This window comes from Chiloscyllium punctatum, chromosome 3, assembly GCF_047496795.1.
Source record: "Chiloscyllium punctatum isolate Juve2018m chromosome 3, sChiPun1.3, whole genome shotgun sequence".
Taxonomy (NCBI): Eukaryota; Metazoa; Chordata; class Chondrichthyes; order Orectolobiformes; family Hemiscylliidae; genus Chiloscyllium; species Chiloscyllium punctatum.
The window spans coordinates 120,700,079-120,720,978 of NC_092741.1; the positions used below are offsets into that span (position 1 = coordinate 120,700,079).

The following is a 20,900-nucleotide window of genomic DNA, read 5'->3' on the forward strand; positions in this document are numbered from 1 at the left end:
CTGAGTTTCTCCAGGACTTTAATTTTTATGTACCTCTGGAGCTAATCCTGGAATGCCCTCCTGCATTCTTCATTCAATGAGGATTGATTCCCTAACTTGTTTATAATAGTAAAATTGAAAAGTGCAACGCTGGAAAAGCACAGCCGGTCAGGCAGCATCCAAGGAGCAGGAGCGTCAACATTTCGAGCATAAGCCCTTCACGTCAGCTCTCCCACTCCTTAGATGCTGCCTGACCTGCTGTGCTTTTCTAGAGCCACACTTTTCAACTCTGACTCTCCAGCATCTGCAGTCCTCATTCTCTCCTGTAATGGTAGAATGGTGGATATACTGGGACATGAGGTTGTAGATTGTGTTGGAGTACAGTTCTGCTGATTGCCTGTAGAATGCTCATGGATATTCAGTCCTAAGTTACTAGATTTGCTCAAGGTTTTTTTTCCCCTCTTGTTGGTTCCTTCACCACCTGCCACAAATCTATTCAGAAACTATGTCCTTTAGGATTCAACCAGCTCAGTCAGTAGCAGCGCTGCAAAGCTGATCTCAGTGATGGACTTTGAAGACCCTCGGTCAGAGTACATTCTGAGCCCTTGCCACTCACACTGTGATTGTGTCTGGGACATAGTCATAGTCACAGAATCATACCTTAGTGTCAGGCTGTTGCTTTTCTCGTCAATGAGACAGCTGTCCCAGTTTTGGTCCCTGCACCAAGATAATGGGAGGTACATGCAGAGTCAAAAGGGCTGTGTTTGCTGTTGTAGTTTGTGTCTGATTTCTTCCTTTGAGAATTATTTTAATGGTTTAATACAATGAGGGGCTTGCTAGGCCATTTCAGAGAGCAGTAAAAGTCAACCACTAGGGTCTAGAGTCAAACATTGGCCAGACCAGGTAAGGATGGGGTGGTGAGATTTAAACTTTGGTCCCAGAGTATTACCTGGGTCTCAAGATTACTAGTTGAGCAATAATATCAAAATGCCATCATCTCTGTGAAGGAATGAATGGTCGATGGTTGCTTTAACACAAGTTATATAATTTTATCTTTTTTCTAAGGAAGCTATGTACATTTTTGTTTCTTAATAAAAGTTTTTTGGTAAATTTTAAATGGAAGGGCACATCTTCCAAAAGCAGGCTATTGTGTATTGTTGTGTCTAAAGTTGCCAGCCGTACAGGGAGTGAAATTGGGCTTTATAATGCAAAATGTCTCACATACAATAAGATAAAGTGAATCAGGTAGGACATTAACTGGATTGCAGATTCATTGTTGTTCACATTGTGCTTCTGTTCAAAACCCCTTTAGTGTAAACAGAATATACTAGTTTAATATATTTAGCAAGCAAGTTGGGAGTCTCAGAACCTGGAAGACAGATACATGGTGATTTCAAAATGAAGCGTGTTTAATCAAGTGACAAATTCAGAGATGTTTCAGAAGGTCTTAAACCATAATTCTGGATTTGTTTATTATTTATTAATTGTCTGATTTTCTGAGTACAGCTTTTTGCTAATCTGAGTCTCCACTATAAGTTTGCCCTGACTATAGTATTGCAAAGTACAAATTTCTGTTTGCCTTTCCTTTCCAATAAAGATTATCCTCCTTTCATATAAGGAGAGGAGAAAGATACCCATTACTGTAAATTGAACTGGCTGATCATATAAACAGTATGGATACAAGAGCATGTCAGTGGTTAGGAATTTAGTCATGTGTAACTTCCCTCCTGTCTCCCCATTATTTGCCTGCTATCTTTTAAGGTATAAATATGGCACACTTTTCATTTGCCTGGATGAAAGGAGTTCCAACAACCTACAAGAAACATGACACAAATCAAAGCAGCCCTCTTGATTAGCATTCTATTCACCATTCACTACTTCTACCATCAGTATATAGTGACAAAAATGTACAACACCTACAAGATTCACTGAAACTACTCACCAAGGCTCCTTCAACAGCACCAGCAAACTGGTGATCTCTACCAACTGAAAGGCAAGGGCAATAGATACATGGGAATACCACGTTTCCCTTCCAACCACACACCATTCTGACCTGAAACTATATCAGTGTTGCTTACCTGTCTCTGGGTGAAGCAGTGCAGCTCTTCAGAAAGCAGCTCATCACCATCTTCTTGAGGGCAATTAGGATGGGCAATAAATGCTGGTCTAGTAGCAGCGGCTATAGTCTATGACTTACTTTTCAAAATGTTGGATTTTATCATGATCACATTGAATGTAACCATTACAAAGATGGGACTGATGTCATTTTTTTCTGTCCAAACAATAAAGCAAGGTTTACTAAACTTAATTTTAGAAATGTAGCCCTTTTAAACACCTTCTTATTTCATGCTTCTAAAATCTGGAATTTTAAATACCCATTACGTTCATGGCTATCTTTCATTGTCCTCCATTATGTTCCTGCGGATGGCACAGGATGCTACTTATGCTAACGGGTTGGAATAATCATCCCGATTGTATTATTTGTATTAATTGTGCTATGTTCAGTAAGTTTTATTATCTCATTATAGAAAAGATAGTATAAAGCTTTTGTGTTCTCCTAATGCCTTTTAGAAGGCATTATTCGTCATGAGATTTAGCATTAAATGACATTGATATTTTTTCTTCTGGTAAGTATATAGTAGGATCTTGCATTTTATATTCATGCCTAAAACCTTCACAACCAACTAATAATTTTGCCACTTGTAGATGAATCTTCATGGTATTTGCTGTTGCAGTTACTGTTTACATAGTTATATAGATAAACTACATCCTTCCCTGGCAAATGACTTTTCACTTTGATTTTATATCTTGTTTCTTATTATTATAACTGATGTGGGCTTTTTAGATTGACTTGGAGGTGCTGGTGTTGGACTGGGATGGACAAATTTTTAAAAATCACAACACCAGGTTATAGTCCAAAAGGTTTATTTGGAGGTACTAGCTTTGGGAGCGCCACTCCTCCATCAGGTGGTTGTGGAGAATAAGATCGTGATCACAGAATTTGTAGCCAAAGGAGTCCCGTGTCAAGGAGATGTGACACATTAGACAATATTAGATTAAATCTTGCATATTTTAGAATGAGATATATTGGTGTCTGTTCTTTGACGTATAAATCCCAGAACTACTTTTAAATTACATTCTCAAAATAGCTCAGCTTTTCTAACAATAGATGTGAAATCTGCCTGTGTCCCAATGTTGAGTCAGACTGACAAGCACTTTGCATAGTTTTACATGGATTCATGCAGTTTTTGAGCAAAATAAAATGTAATTTTAATTTTAAAAAAATCACATCTCCATGACACTGGACTTCTGTGGCTAGAAATTCTGTGATCATGATCTTATTCTCTACAACCAGCTGATGAAGGAGCAGCACTCTGAAAGCTAGTGCTTCCAAATAAACCTGTTGGACTATAACCTAGTGTTGTGATTTTTAGCTTTTTAGATTATAGTTGATGTAAAATTCTTGCACTGTTTTACAAATTTAACAACCTCTTCTATTCATTTCATAGGTGTCAACTAAATGTTCATTTAGTATTAAGGACACACAGTCAGAGGTGAGTGTTTTGAAATTAATTATGGTGCTGAAGCTAGCAGTGTGTCAGGGCTATTTGCTTCCTCCATTCTTCGCTTCCTCCCCCCAGGATCATGTCCAGATCCATGCAGGTAATGGCTGCACCCTCGGAATGGTTAGGAAGTGAAGGAAGTAGACAACTACAAACATCAAGGCTATTGAAATACTTTCCCCTTTCTCAGTCCAACATTGCCTTGATGTCAAGGGCAGTCAACCTTGAGGTCAGATCTTTTGTCTACATTGAGATCAAGGTTATAATTAAGTCAGGAGTTGAACGCCCATGGCAGAACTAAGTCAGGAGTTGAACGCCCATGGCGGAACTCAAACTGAGTTTGTGATCAGGTTATTGCTAACAGTATGAGGCTTTATAACACTGTCGATTATATTGACAGGGAGAGTAAACTCTTGGAATGAAAACTAGAGCATTTGGGTTGTTGTTTATTTGTGTGCAAGGCATGCTGGTAAAATTTTCCACACTGTTGGATAGATGACAATATTGCAGCCGTATTAGAATAGTTTGACTAAGGATGTGTCCAATTCAGTCTTCAGTACCATTCACAGTATGTTGTCAGGGTCCACAGCCTTTGTGTTAATTAAAGAGAATTAGATAAATCTATAAAAGTCAGTTTGATTAATCTAACAGGATTTTTTTTTTTTGATGAAAAACAAAGAATGTTGATGAAAGGACTGTTGTCTGTATGGTTTTTAAGATAACATTTGTAAAATACTGCATAAATGGTTGATTACCAAAATTGAGGGTCTTGGTAGAGTCAGTGTTATTGGGGATAGAAAAATTGACTTGAGGATAGAATACAGTCATGATTGTTTTTTCAGCCTGGTTCACTGCTTTCTGGCATGTATAAGTGACTTGGATATTGAAATAATTGACGAAATTTCAATATTTGCCCATGATACCAAAGTTGTATGGCAGCAGACAGTGCAAGTAGTTCCGATTGACTCAACGAGACTTAGGAAGCTAGCAGAGTGAGAGGATAATGATGGCAAAGGATGAAGTGGGGTTATAGACAGTAGTCTAAAAAGGTAAACAGAGGAACTCCAATTTAAAATATGTTAGCGTTTGTAAAGTAATACACACGCAGTGAGTATATTTTTTTTAAATGAGCTGGAACAATTAAGCATTGGGAGGATCTAGTCAGAGTGGTGATTACTGAGCCACAGCCACAAAAAAAATCAGGAAATTCAACAAATGGAGAAAATGGATCAGCTGTCCTTATTGTGTATAAAATAATAGCATAGTAAAAGGATGCAGTGAACGGCAAGATAAAAATAAAAATAAAATCCACATGGATAGAGATAAAATATAATAAAGCTCCATCACACATTAATAGATGTAGCTCACAGATCACTTATTAGTGGAAGGGAGCTGAAGGAAGAAGTATGCAGAGAAAATCTGGAATTGAGTAAAACCAGAGAGGAATAATCATGGAAGATTTCAACTGTGCTGATACTAATTAGACAGAAGATATAGTTAGAGGGGATAAGAATCGAGTTCTTGCAGTGTACATACAACTCTCTTTAACCCTGCCTGCAAAAAGTTCAACAAGGGATGATGTATTATTGGGTCCGGTAGTGAGAAATGAACCAAACAGATAAGGAAAAATGAAAGTAGTGGAATGTCTAGGAAATAGTGACCATAATATAATTTGCTTCAAGATTATGGTAGAGAAGGATTAAGCATGATTGAAATTTAAAGATTAGAAAGAAGGTAGATATAGCTGTTTTGGCTAAACGGATCAAATGATATGGAGAGAGGGCAGATTTAGGGTATTGAGCTTAATCAGTCATGATCATGTTGATTGGCAGAGCAGTCTTGAATAGTGAAATAATTGCCTTCTCCTGTTTTATACTTAGCTCTGTTTCTAAAAACTGATTTTTATGGGCTGAGAATAGAATTTGGGAAAAGAAAATAGGTAACTATGTATGCAAAGAATGATGTAAAACTGACAATAAACAGTGGCAAATGAATTTTAATGTGGGCAACTGTGAGCTCATGCACTTCAAACCTAAAGAAGTGCAGGTTTTAGATGATGAAAATCTAGTAACAGTGATGATCCAAAGAGACCTTGGATATTTCTGCCACTGGCGTCATATGTAAAATCAAGCTGTGCACCATTTCAATCAGTGCCAGCCACAGCTAACCCTCAACATAAATGTACTAGGAGGGAAACTAGAGAGAACATTGTCTAAGGGCACATAGGTGGCATGGGTGGCACTTCATTAGAAATATAGGCTTACAGTAATCAAAGATGGAGGACAGGAAAGATTTCTGGCTGTAACAGGTGCTCATTTTTTTTTTAGGTATTTTAGTTGTTGGAGGTGGTTTCCTCAAATTTCAGGAGCAGCAATTACTGTTTTATATGCTGTTTCATTGTTTTGGAACTTTGGAGAAAAAATAAAGTCAAAATAACAGCACTTTTAAAAGGGAGAAGAACAGACAAAGGAAGCACATGGTGAGGCCAGTGCAGGAGAGAGAGGGATACAAACCCACATTGCTAACTGACAGAGTTAGCAGTTACTGCCTTTGCTGCCTTCATGTGTCGCTGGACATCAGAGTGCGTCTGGGAAAATGAAAAAAAAAGTGAAATTCACAACTGATCTTGGAGGAACCTCTCTGGGAGAGGTCACAGCACAGAAGCAGATAAGTGGATTTTAAAAATGGCCTTAAAATAAGTCTGCAGTAGTGAGTAGAGTGGGTTCTTTCTTGATTATATTGTTATTGAGCTATGTCTCTTGATTTAACTTAAAGTATAAGCAATAAATATTAATTTAACCTGGAGCAGTGTTTTATAGAGGAATAAGACAGTGCTATGTTCTGGGTGTGTAGATTGAAAGAGGCAAAAATGGCCCTTAGTAGAGTGATACGCTCTTCTTGTCAGACGTGGGAGTTAAGGGAGAGTTTACAGGTTACTGAGGATTATATCTGCAACAAATGCCGTTGGTTGCGAATCCTATCTGATCGAATGGATCAGTTGGAGAGGCAGTTAGAGGCAATAAGGAATTTACAAGAGCAAGGGGATGTGATGTTTGGCAGTTATAGGAAGGGAGAAGTCTCAGATAAAGTCACATAGATGGGTTAACTCCAGGAAAGGTAAGAGAGGTAGGCTGGTAGTGCAGGAGTCTTCTGTGGCTGTCCCCATTTCAAACAAGTATGCTGTTTAGGAAAATGTAGAAGTGATGGATTCCCAGGGAACGTAGCATGAACAGCCAAATTTCTGGTATTGAGACTGGCTCTCATGTAATGAGACGTACGTCACATTCCAAGCAATCGATTGTGTTAGGGTACTCTAGTCTGAGGTGCAGACAGATGTTTCTGTGGCCAGCAGTGAAAAATCAGAATGGTGTGTTGCTTCCCTGGTGCCAAGATCAAGGATGTCTCAGCGAGGGTGCAGAATGTTCTTAAGGAGGAGAGGGGCCTAGCAGGAAGTCACTGTACACATTGGAACCAATGACATAGAAAGGGAAAAGGTTGAGATCCTGAAGGGAGATTACAGAGAGTTAGGCAGGAATTTAAAAAGGAGGTCCTCAAGTAGTAATATCTGCATTACTCCTGGTGCTAAGAGCTAATGAGAGCAGGAATAGGAAGATAGAGCAGATGAATGCATGGTTGAGGAGCTGCTGTACGGGAGAAGGATTCACATTTTTGGATCATTGGAAGCTGTTTTGGGTTGAAGTGACCTGTACAAGAAGCATGGATTGCATCTAAATCAGAAGGGGTCTAATATACTGGCAAGGAGATTTGCTAGAGCTGCTTGGGAGGATTTAAACTAATAAGGTGGGGAAGTGAGACCCAGGGAGATAGTTAGGAAAGATTTCAATCTGAGACTTGTACAGTTGAGAACAAAGGCGAGTCAAACAGTCAGGGCAGGCAGGGACAAAGCAGAGAACAAGGTAGGATTGATAAATTAAACTGCATTTATTTCAATGCAAGAGGCCTAAAAGGGAAGGCAGATGAACTCTGCATGGTTATGAACATGGGACTGGGATATCATAGCAATTATAGAAACATGGCTCAGGGATGGACAGGACAGGTAGCTTAATGTTCCAAGATACAAAGGGAGGCAAGGGAGTAGGGAAGTGACATTTTTGATGAGGGATAGCATTACAGCTGTGCTGAGGGAGGATATTCCCAGAAATTCATCCAGGGAAGTTATTTGGGTTGAACTGAGAAATAAGAAAGGGATGATCACCTATAAGACCATAAGACATAGGAGTGGAAGTAAGGCCATTCGGCCCATCGAGTCCACTCCGCCATTCAATCATGGCTGATGCGCATTTCAGCTCCACTTACCAGCGTTCTCCCCGTAGCCCTTAATTCCTCTAGACAACAAGAATCTATCAATATCGGCCTTGAAGACATTTAGCGTCCCGGCTTCCACTGCACTCCATGGCAATGAATTCCACAGGCCCACCACTCTCTGGCTGAAGAAATGTCTCCGCATTTCTGTTCTGAAATGACCCCCTCTAATTCTAAGGCTGTGTCCACGGGTCCTAGTCTCCTCGTCTAACGGAAACAATTTCCTAGCATCCACCTTTTCCAAGCCATGTATTATTTTGTACGTCTCTATTAAGTCTCCCCTTAATCTTCTAAACTCCAACGAATACAATCCCAGTATCCTCAGCCGTTCCTCATATGCTAGACCTGTCATTCCAGGGATCATTCGTGTGAATCTCCGCTGGACACGTTCCAGTGCCAGTATGTCCTTCCTGAGGTGTGGGGACCAAAACTGGACACAGCACTCCAAATGGGGCCTAACCAGAGCTTTATAAAGTCTTAGTAGTACATCTCTGCTTTTATATTCCAACCCTCTTGAGATAAGAGACAACATTGCATTCGCTTTCTTAATCACAGACTCAACCTGCATGTTTACCTTTAGAGAATCCTCGACTAGCACTCCCAGATCCCTTTGTGCTTTGGCTTTATTAATTTTCTCACCATTTAGAAAGTAGTCCATTCTTTTTGCCAAAGTGCAAGACCTCGCACTTGCTCACGTTAAATTCCATCAGCCATTTCCTGGACCACTCTCCCAACCTGTCTAGATCCTTCTGTAGCCTCCCCACTTCCTCAGTACTACCTGCCTGTCCACCTAACTTCGTATCATCGGCAAACTTCGCTAGAATGCCCCAGGTTCCCTCATCCAAATCATTAATATATAATGCGAACAGCTGTGGCCCCAGCACCGAACCCTGCGGGACACCGCTCGTCACCGGCTGCCATTCTGAAAAAGAACCTTTTATCCCAACTCTCTGCCTTCTGTTAGACAGCCAATCCTCAATCCATCCCAGCAGCTCACCTCGAACACCATGGGCCCTCACCTTGCTCAGCAGCCTCCCGTGTGGCACCTTATCAAAGGCCTTTTGAAAGTCTAGATAGACCACATCCACTGGGTTTCCCTGGTCTAACCTACTTGTTACCTCTTCAAAAAATTCCAACAGGTTTGTCAGGCATGACCTCCCTTTACTAAATCCATGTTGACTTGTTCTAATCCGACCCTGCTCTTCCAAGAATTTAGAAACCTCATCCTTAATGATGGATTCTAGAATTTTACCAACAACCGAGGTTAAGCTGATTGGCCCATAATTTTCCATCTTTTGCCTTGATCCTTTCTTGAACAAGGGGGTTACAACAGCCATCTTCCAATCATCCGGGACTCCAGTGACTCTTGAAAGATCTCAACCAATGCCTCTGCTATTTCCTCAGCCACCTCTCTCAGAGCTCTAGGGTGTATCCCATCGGGGCCAGGAGATTTATCAATTTTAAGACTTTTTAACTTTTCTAGCACTATCTCTTTCGTAATGGCAACCATACTCAACTCAGCCCCGTGACACCCTTTAATTTTTGGGATATTACTCATGTCTTCCACTGTGAAAACTGACGCAAAGTACTTGTTAAGTTCTCCTGCTATTTCCTTATCTCCCATCACTAGGCTCCCTGCATCAGTTTGAAGTGGCCCAATGTCTACTTTTGCCTGTCGTTTGTTTCTTATGTACTGAAAGAAACTTTTACTATTATTTCTAATATTACTGGCTAGCCTACCTTCATATTTGATCCTCTCATTTCTTATTACACTCTTTGTTTTCCTCTGTTTGCTTTTGTATCCTTCCCAATCTTCTGATTTCCCACTGTTCTTAGCCACTTTATAGGATCTCTCTTTTTCTTTAATACATTTCCTGACTTCCTTTGTCAGCCAAGGTTGTCTAATCCCTCCCCGGTTAATCTTTCTTTTCTTGGGAATGAACCTCTGTACAGTGTCCTCAATTATACCTACAAACTCCTGCCATTTTTGCTCTACTGTCTTCCCGGTTAGCCTCTGCTTCCAGTCTATTTTAGTCAGTTCCTCTCTCATGCCCTCATAATTACCTTCATTCAACTGTAACACCATTACATCCAATTTTGCCTTCTCCCTTTCAAACTCCAGACTGAACTCTACCATATTATGGTCGCTACTTCCTAAGGGTTCCCTTACTTTAAGATCTTTTATAGAGTCTGGTTCATTGCAAAGCACTAGGTCCAGAATAGCCTGCTCTCTTGTGGGCTCCATGACAAGCTGTTCCAAAAAGCCATCCTGTAAGCATTCCATGAATTCCCTTTCTTTAGATCCACTAGCAACATTATTTACCCAGTCCACCTGCATATTGAAGTCTCCCATGATCAATGCAACCTTGCCTTTCTGACATGCCTTCTCTATTTCCCGGTACATGTTGCGTCCCTGGTCCTGACCACTGTTAGGAGGTCTATACACAACTCCAGTTATGTTTTTTTTGTCTTTGTGGTTCCTCAATTCCACCCACACAGACTCCACATCATCCGACGCTATGTCATTCAATACCATAGATTTAATTTTGTTCTTAACTAACAAGGCAACCCCACCCCCTCTGCCCACCTCTCTGTCTTTTCGATAAGTTGAAAAACCATGGAGGTTTAACTGCCAGTCCTGACCCCCCTGTAACCAAGTCTCTGTGATGCCTACTACATCATAATCATTCACTATTATCTGTGCCATTAGTTCATCGGCTTTGTTATGAATGCTACGAGCATTCAGGTAAAGTGCCTTAATGCTAACTTCCTTATCATTAGAGATGTTGGAAGTCATATGTCCTAAATGATCCTTGCTTTTTTCTGCATTCTCAGTCTGCCTCAATTTTAAATCCGCCTGGAAACATGCTATCCTGCTGCTTATCTTTCCATTTACCTCCATACTCCCTGTCGCTTTCACTTTCCCTTCCCCCCCAACTCAGAAGTTTAAAGTCCTACTGACCACCCTATTTATCCTCTTCGCTAGAACATTGGTACCTGATCGGTTCAGGTGGAGACCGTCCCAACGGTACAGATCCCCCCTGTTCCAAAACTGATGCCAATGCCCCATGAAGTGGAATCCCTCTTTCCCACACCAATCCCTTAGCCACGTGTTTACTTGCCTAATTTTCTTGTCCCTATGCCAATTGGCACGTGGCTCGGGCAGTAATCAGGAGATTATGACCCTTGAGGACCTGTGCTTCAATTTCCTGCCTAGTGCTTCGTAATGCCCAAACAGGTCCTCCACCCTAGTCTTGCCTATGTTGTTGGTACCAACGTGGACCACAACAACTGGATCCTCCCCCTCCCGCTCCAATATCCTTTCAAGCCGATCAGAGATGTCTCGCACCCTGGCACCGGGCAGGCAACACACCATGCGAGACTCCCGATCCGGCTTGCAAAGGATACTATCTGTCCCCCTAATTATAGAATCTCCTATAACCACTACTTGTCTATTAGCTCTCCCCTCTTGAATGGCCTTCTGCACCATGGTGCCTTGGTCAGTTGGCTCATCCTGTCCAGAGCCCTTTTCCTCATCCGAACAGGGAGCAAGAATCTCGTACCTGTTGGACAAGGTCAAGGGCTGAGGCTCCTCCACTCCTGAACTCTGGTTCCCCCTACCTGCCTCACTTACAGTCACACTCTTTTGTGCCTGATCACTAGCTGAGTGTGAATTAATTAATCTCCCAGGTGTGACTGCCTCCTGAAACAAAGCATCCAGGTAACTCTCCCCCTCCTGGATGTGCCGCAGTGTTTGAAGCTCAGATTCCAGATCATCAACTCTGATCCGGAGTTCTTCCAGCAACCAACACTTGCTGCAGATGTGGTCACTGCTGTTCACAATGGGATCAGCCAGCTCCCACATCATACAGCAGCAGCACATCACCTGCCCAGCCATCTCTGCTTAGTTGTCTATAATACAATCCCACCTCATTGGGATTGTATTATAGACCCCCTAATAGTCAGGGAAATTGAGAAACAAAATTGTAAGGAGATTTTAGTTATCTGTAAGAATAATAGGGTGGTCATGCTAGGGGATTTTAACTGTCCAAACATAGACTGGAACTGCCATATTGTTAAGGGTTTAGATGGAGACGAATTTGCTAAGTGTGTACAAGAAACTTTTTTGAGTCAGTATGTGGATATACCTACTAGACAAGGTGCAAAACTCTTAGGAAATAAGGCAGGGCAGTTGACTGAGGTGTCAGTGGGGGAGCACTTTGGGGCCAGTGACCATAATTCTATCAGTTTTAAAATAGTGATGGAAAAGGATAGACCAAATCTAAAAGTTGAAGTTCTAAATTGGAGGAAGGCCAATTTTGACGGTATTAGGCAAGAACTTTCAAAAGCTGATTGGGGACAGATGTTCGCAGATAAAGGAATGGCTGGAAAATGGAAAGCCTTCAGAAATGAGATAATGAGAGTCCAGAGACACCGGATATTCCTGTTAGGGTGAAAGGAAAGGCTGCTGGTATAGGGAATGCTGGATGACGAAAGACATTGAGGGTTTGGTTAAGAAAAAGAAGGAAGCATATGTCAGGTACAGACAGGATAGATCGAGTGAATCCTTCGAAAGAGTATAAAGGCTGTAGGAGTATACTTAAGAGGGAAATCAGGAGGGCAAAAAGGGGACATGAGATAGCTTTGGCAAATAGAATGAAGGGAATCCAAAGGTTTTTTACAAATACATTAAGGACAAAAGAGTAACTCGGGAGAGAATAGGGCCCCTCAAAGATCAGCAAGGTGGCCTTTGTGTGGAACCGCAGGAGGATGGGGCAGATACGAAACGAGTATTTTGCATCTGTATTTACTGTGGAAAAGGATATGGAAGATATAGAATATATGGAAATAGATGGTGACATCTTTAAAAATGTACAGGAGGAGGAAGTGCTGGATGACCTGAAACGCATGAAAGTGGATAAATCCCCAGGACCTGATCAGGTGTACCCTAGATCTGTGGGAAGCTAGGGAAGTGATTACTGGGCCTCTTTGAGATATTTGTCTCATCGATAGTTACAGGTGAGGTGCCGGAAGACTGGAGGTTGGCTATTATGGTGCCACTGTTTAAGAAAGGTGGTAAGGGAAATCATGACTTGCAAACTTGATTGAGTTTTTTGAGGAAGTAACAAAGAAGCTTGATGAGGGCAGAGTGGTAGATGTGTTCTAGCTGGACTTCAGTAAGGTGTTTGACAAGGTTCCCCATGGGAGACTGGTTATCAAGGTTAGAGATTACAGAATACATGGGAGAACTAGCCATTTGGATACAGAACTGGCTCAAAGAGGGTGGTGATGGAGGGTTGTTTTTCAGACTGCAGGACTGTGACCAGTGGAGTGCCACAAGGATCGGTGCTGGGTCCACTATTTTTCGTCATTTATGTAAATGATTTGGATGTGAGCAAAAGAAGTGTGGTTAGTAAGTTTGAGGATTTGAGCTATATGGAGAAGTTGAATAGGCTGGGGCTGTTTTCTCTGGAGCGTCGGAGGCTGAGGGGTGACCTTATAGAGATTTATAAAATCATGAGGGACATGGATAGGATAAATAGACAAAACGTTTTCCCTGGCATGGGGGAAGTCCATAACTAGAGGGCATAGGTTTAGAGGGAGAGGGGAAAGATATAAAAGAGACCTAAGGGGCAACTTTTTCACTCGGAGGGTGGTACATGTATGAAATGAGTTGCCAGAGGAAATGGTGGAGGCTAGTACAATCGCAACATTTAAAAGGCATCTGGATAGGTAAATGAATAGGAAGGGTTTGGTGGGATATGGGCCAAGTATTGGCAGGTGGGAATAGATTGGGTTAGGATATCTGGTCGGCATGGACAAGTTGGACCGAAGGGTCTGTTTCTGTGCTGTACATTTCTATGACACTCATGGATGTATTGCTACTATCTTCTACCCTGCCCTCAATGTTTCTGCGAGAGATATATTTGAGATTTGCAGTAATTGACCCACAAATGCATTATAACAGATGCTAGTTTGTTTGTTTTGTATGAACCCTGCCTGTGATGATACATGTCAGATTGAGCAAGTGGTGGTTTGCATTTGTGGCAGGCTTCTCACAGATGCAAAGTGTTAACTACACATGTACAACCCTGCACATTGATGTGGTGACCAAGAGGGAAGCTATTGGTCTCATAAATTAGAAATTGCAAGTTTGATTCCTGCTAGTGTCAGCAGCACATTCATTTAGGGGCCCTCTTGTGGGGCAGTGATTGTGTCCCTACCCTGAAACCAGAAGATCCGGGTTCAAGTCCCACCTGATCTAGAGGTGTTAGTAACATCCCTGAACAGGTTGATTAGAAAAAATAGGGTAACAACATGCGCACACACTGGACCTCCTGTGGTGCAGTGGTAATGACAATACCCCAGGACCAGGAGGTCTGGATTCAAGTGCCACTTGCTCCAGAAGTGTACAATTACATTTCTGAACTGGTTGATTAGAAAAATAGACTAAATAAAAAAGAAAATATGTACGCTGTTCAAGTTCCACCTGCTCTAGAAGTGTGTAATAACACCTCTGAATAGCTTAATAGAAAAATAGGTTAAATAAAGAAAAAAAAATACACATTCAAGTCCCACCTGCTTCAAAGGTGTGTCATAATATTTCTGAAGATGTTGATTAGAAAAATAGGTTTAATGAAGAAAGAAACAACATGCCATTCAAGTCCCACCTGCTGCAGAGTTGTGTAATAGCACTTCATCTGATGAAAGAGTAGCGCTCCTGACAGCTTGTGACTTCAAATAAACCTGTTGGACTATAACTAGGTGTCATGTGACTTCTGACTTTGTCCACCCCAGTCCAACACTGGCACATCCAAATCATAACATTTCTCTCCAGGTTGATCAGAAAAGTAGATGAAATTTAAAAAAAACATGCACACCCCTGTATCAACAAGAAATATGTCTTAAACCACAAGGATATCCTGTCCATATTGCAGCAACCACAAAATGATATTTCTGAAACTCTTATGTGGTGGGTAAACCTTTAATTCAGCCACTTATTAAGAAATCTCAAACAAATCAAGTACCGAAACAATGATTTAAACTTTACAGCATGGAACAACCAAAATAAAACCGCCGAATCTATAAGTGAGCAAGTTAAGCCTCACAACACAACTTAGCTATTAACTGATTAATGGTGGAATTTAGCTACAATTCTAACCAACAGCATCTGTCTTTGGATATGTCCAAGGTTCAATTCTTGTGCAGTGTTGTTCTTCGAAGTATTGTTAAAGATTCCTGGAGTTGAATTCTTTTCCAGTCTTCTCTCTTTTAAGTTTGTGGTGTGACATTATCAATGATTTAATAGATTCTTTCCTCCCAACACAGATTACATTTCTGGAGACCTCAAGTCTGTACCTTGCCTTCTTATCAAAGTAGCTCCCCTGTTCCATGTTATATTCAGCTTTAACTGTGTGTTTGAAAGCAAAAACACAGATTTGCCTGCAATTAATCCCGTTAGGACATTCTTTCTGCAGGCAATTTTAATTGTCCATTTTATCATGAGGCAGTAGGTCATTAAGCAGTGTTATTTCCTCTCTCCCAGGAAAGTGCTTATATATATGTTGCTTTGACTCCTTCCCAAGGATGGTTAATTAGCATGTTGCTTTTAATTCCTTTATAACAGTTTCTCCTCCTCCCTTTCATCTCAAGAAACAATTTATTGCAGAAAGTGTGTTTGCTAATTCTTTCAATCTTTGAGGTTATTGCAGTTCTGAAGTTTAGATGGTCACACTTAGGATTCTAAGGGTGTCTCCATGATTCTGTGGTAGTGTAAGTTCCTTTGACAGCACATATCATCATGATAGACTCCTTGTTCAAGCTGTAAACTGTTTCATCTCCTGTGGTGGTCTTATGACTGAAGAGTCCTCTGTGAGGTCATCATGCGTGGCTTTAGCTGTGCCATTTCTGTCCTTCTGCTGGGGACATTGGAATTTGATGATTTGGTGGATGGTCCTCAACTTGCTGATTTTGAATTTCAGTGCTTGCTTGAATTTGGGTTTGTTCACTCTAGTATTTTCCCAAGACAAGTTTGTAAGGCTCTTTTTAGGATCACTATATCATTTATAGTGACCAACTTGGTGTAATTTGCCTTAAGCTAACAACAAAAGTTTGTTTTATTTTTAAACTGGCGAGCAAAGGCATACAAAAAAAAACATCCCAAACAACACCTTCTGCAGACTAGAAAGGTCACAACTATGTTTTCATCGCGCAAGTATAAAGTTGGATTTTAGCCAGGCACTTAATACTCTTCTTTACTGCATCTTTCATCCAAATTTCAGATTTAAATTGAACATTGACACAGGGTTCATTCCAATTTCAACCCATAGTTCCCCAATTAATTCCACATTAATTTGCAAGGAATTTATTACCTCAGTGACTTCACACTTCTTGGCTCTCACATGGCTGGGAATTTCTTTGACTGATGTCAAAATGTTCTCTCCACTTTGAGTCCCCTTCTCCCTATCCTTGCAAACTCCCTTTCTCCCTGCCCTCCTCCCTCCTCTTGCAGCCTTCCCTTTGCCCCTCCACACACAGTCTCTCCTCTGCACTTGCCCTTACAGCCTTGCCTTGCCGCTCCCCCTCTTCTGCAGCCCTCTTCACCACCGACTCTTACAGCCCTCCTGTCCTGTGCCTCTTGCAGCCTCCTCTCCCCAGTCCTTGTAGTCCTCCTTACTGATACTGCCCTTTGCACCCCTTCTTTTCCACCTCACCCCCCCACCCTCCCCCCTCCCCGGCCAGATGCAGCCTCACTCTCCCCACCCTTTAGAGACGGTCTTTCTCTTAACTTGCTCTGTATTGCTGTCTCTCTCTCTCACACACACTGTCTTGTTCTTCTCTCATTCCCTCAGCATCTATAGTTTGTCCCTGACTCTACAAATTATTCACCTCCAGTCATGGGTACATCCCTGCAAAGAGTAGGGCCTATTAGCAACCACGGGGCAATCGGTGTATAAAGCCAGAGGAATAAGTAGAGTGTTAATGAGTACTCCACATCTGCCTTTACTAAGGGGTAAGAAGAATGCAAATATTGAATTAGGGAAGATGGCCTGTGAACTACTTGAGCAGTTTGATATAAGAAGCGAGGAGATATTGGAAAAGTTGGATTTAAAAGTAGACAAATCCCCGGGTGCGGATGTGTTGTATCCCAGACGCCTGTGGGAAAGAAGTGAGGAAATTCCAAGAGTTCTGTCCCAAATTTTAAAATCACCTCTGACCACATAGGAGGTGCCAGAGGACTGGAGGACAGCTAATGTGATTCCACTTTACAAGGGTGGTAGAGGTAGACTTGAGAACTAAAGACCAGTCAGTCCAATTATTGATGGCAGAGAAACTATTGGAGAATACAGTGAAGGAGAAAATTAATCTCCATTTGGAGAGGCAAGGTTTGATCAGAGATAGTCAGCATGGCTTTATTGGAGGTCATGCCAAACAAATTTTCACCCAGAGAGTGATGGGAGTCTGAATTGCACTGCCTGATGTTGGGGAGGGGGGAGTAGACGCAGGAAACCTAACAAATTTTAAAAGGGCATTGGGTAGTTTTGCAGAAGAGGGACCCCAGGGGTTCCGGTACATAATTCTTTGAAGTTTGCGTCACACATAGACATGGTGGTTAAAAAGGCATTTGGTATGCTTGCTTTCATCACTCAGTCCTTTGAGTATAAGAGTTGGGACGTTATGTTAAGGTTGTACAGGACATTGTTGAGGCCTCTTCTGGAATACTGTGTCCAGTTCTGGTCATAGAATTATAGAAAGGATATGATTAAGCTGAAGAGGATTCAGAAGAGATTTACCAAGCTATTGCTGGGTATGAAAGGTTTGAGTTATAAAGAAAGATTAGCAAAGTGGGACATTTTTAACTGGAGCATAAGAGGTTGAGAGGTGACCTCAAAGAAGTTTGTAAAATGAGGAGGATAGGTAAAGTTAATGGAAGTTTCCTTTTCCCTAGGATAGGGGACTTCAAGACCAACGGGCACATTTTTAAGGTGAAAAGAGAGCGATTTTTAAAAAGACATGAAAGGCAATTTGTTTTGCACAAAGGGTAATTCGCATGTGGAATGAACTTTTGTGAGGAAGTATTGAATGTAGATACAATTACAATGTTTAAAAGACATTTGGACACGTCCATGAAAATGCAAGGTGTGAATGGATGTGGGCCAGGAGCAGGCAGGTGGGACTAGTTTAGTTCGGGATCATGTTTGGCATGGATTGTTTGGACCAAAGAGTCTGTTTCCGTGCTGTATGACTCAAGAATATGTATTTGGATGAGCACTTGAAATGAAGTGGGCCTAATGTAGGAAAGTGGGACTAATGTAGGTAGTAGAATATTTGAGTTTGAATGATTATGGAGGCTTTTTTTCTCTTAAACATTATTTAAAAGACACATTGGAACTTTTTTTTTCAACAAGGCATTTCTTGGAAATCGCATAGTTCCACACAATTGTTGGCCCTGGTTGCTTCAACTCACTTCAGAGAAGCATCTGACTTTAAGACTGGATTTTATAAAAAGTATTGCAGATTTTTTTTTTCATTCACAAGATGAGGGCATTGCTGGCCAGGCAGCATTTATTGCCCAAAGGGTAGTAAAGAATCAATCATGTTGCTTCCTGGAAATCTAAAATTAAAACAGAAAGTGCTGAAGGAAATCAGCAGATCTGGCAACATTTGTGGAGAGAGAATTAGTTATGTATAGAGTTCAGCTGCCAGTCCTGCTGAATTTCTTCAGCATGTTTTGGATTTATTGGATTTTATGTATGCTGTGTTTAAATAGAATTTTGCGGATTTGAAGGTGTTTTTGAGTTTTGGTTTAGGAAATTGCGAGAAAGGAATTGAAATATAGACTGGAAATAATACAGACTTCTTCCAAAGTTGGAATACTTATAAGGGCCTGATTTATAGCTGAAGAGGCTGCTTAGGGAGAGCCACTAATAAATAAATGAATTTGCTGGTCTAATTTCGCATTATCACTTGCGAATCACAAATCATTCATATGTTTTGGCACATTGTTACCTTGAATTTACTACTTAAAATAGCATTAATGATTATATACAGGACAATTAATTCCTAAATTTTAACTGATGCTAATTCAGATTGTACATGTTGTCAACCTGAATTACTTCTGTAAGCTTATCGATTGTATCAAAATTCAGCAGTTTCACCAAAATCAGTGCACAACATTCAGAAATTATGATGTTAAAATTACTTGGAGACATGTAATTGGGATTGTTTTGATAAAGGATGAAAATGTACTCCTACTTTGACACAATTGACATAAATATGTATTTTTGTGTTTTTATAGATTACGTACAAAAGTTCTGCAGTGGACATAGGAGTACAGTGTGAAACAATTAGTCACAAACTGGTGTATTTGGAAGACCAACTGCAAATGGCAATGAACAATCATGACAAGAATCTTACTCATATCCTTTAACTTAAAACTTAGAAACTAAAATTAGTTTTGCTGCAAGTGCATATCATCTTTAAGAGATATTTGTGCAAAATTTCAAAATCTTTCATTGTGATAAGCAGCCCTAAAATAATCCTGCACATTTTACGGAGATTTATTCAGTTTGAAGTAGAATAAAATGGAATAAATGCTGAGAGGTTTGAAAGCTAGTAAACACTTCAGAAGAAGAATTGTTATTATTATTATTTTAAGTGATCATTATAATCCAAGGTGGAGGACTGGAAAAATTTCTGGCAGTAACAGGCTGCTCCTTTTTTTTTTGAAGTATTTTAGGAATTGGAGGTGATTTCCTCAAATTCCAGGAACAGTAATTACTTTTATATGCTGTTGCATTGTTTTGGAACTTTGGAGAAAAAAAAAGTCAAAACAACAGCACTTTTAAACTGGAGAGGAACAGACAAAGACAGCACATGGTGAGGTCAGTGCAGGAGGGGAAGAGAGAGAGTTAGAGGAAACAAACCCACACTGCCAACTGACACTGAACCTGCACAGTTACTGCCTTTGCTGTTTGAATTCACATAATCGCTGGACATCGGAGTGTGTCTGGGAAAACTAACATACAGTGAAATTCACAACTAACCTTGGAGGAACCTGTTTGGGAGAGATCACGGCACAGAAACAGATAAGTGAATATTTTTAAGTGTGGCCTTATAGTAAGTCTGCAGTAGTGGGTTCTTTCTTGATTATATGTTTTATTGAGATATCTCTCTTGATTAAACTTAAAAATATAAGCCATAAATATCAAGTTAGCCTGGAGCAATGAATCTGTAGAGGAATAAAACAGTGCTATTTTCTGGGTCTGTAGATTGAAAGAAGCAAAACTGGCCTTTAGTAGAGTGATATGCTCTTTTTGTTGGAAGTGGGAGTTTACGGGTTACTGAGGATTATATCTGCAATAAATGCAACTGGTTGTGAATCCTATCAGAGACAGTTAGAGGCAATGAGGAATTTACAAAAGCAGGGGGATGTGATGGATGGTAATTATAGGAAGGGAGAAAAGTTGCTGATACAGTCACATAGATGGGTTAACTCCAGGAAAGGTAAGAGAGGAAGTCAGATAGTGCAGGAGTCTTCTGTGGCTATCCCCATTTCAAACAAGTATGCTGTTTTGGAAAATGTAGGGGGTGATGGATTTTCAGGGGAATGTAGCATGAACAGTCCAGTTTCTGGTATCAAGACTGGCTCTAATGCAATGAGTGGTACTTCAGGTTCCAAGAGATCAGTTGTGTTAGGGGACTCTCTAGTCTGAGGCACAGTCAGACGTTCTTGTGGCCAGCAGTGAAAAATCAGAATGGTGTGTTGCTTCCCTCGCACCACGATAAAGGATGGCTCAGAGAGGGTGCAGAATGCTCTCAAGGGGGAGAGGGACCAGCAGGAGATCATTGGTTCCAATGTGTACAATGACATAAGAAGGGAAAAGGATGAGATCCTGAACGGACAATATGGACAGTATTTCTAAAAGATCTTTTGAGAGTAGTAATATCTGGATTACTCCGGGTGCTGCAAGCTAGTGAGGGTAGGAATAGGAGGATAGAGCAGATGAATGCATGACTGAGGGGCTGGTGTAT

General features: G+C 40.9%; 1 protein-coding gene across 2 annotated transcripts in view; it reads left to right on the forward strand.

Moving 5' to 3' along the window:
* Window positions 1-20,900, forward strand: part of disc1 (DISC1 scaffold protein) — a 131,903-nt gene that overhangs the window by 99,824 nt on the left and 11,179 nt on the right. The window contains exons 12-13 of one of the 2 annotated variants that reach the window (XM_072559664.1): window positions 3,489-3,533; window positions 19,165-19,285. In XM_072559664.1, coding sequence (XP_072415765.1) covers window positions 3,489-3,533; window positions 19,165-19,285 — 166 coding nt within the window. Of the gene's footprint in view, window positions 1-3,488; window positions 3,534-19,164; window positions 19,286-20,900 lie in introns of those variants that run through there. The other variant, XM_072559655.1, reaches the window with a different exon arrangement.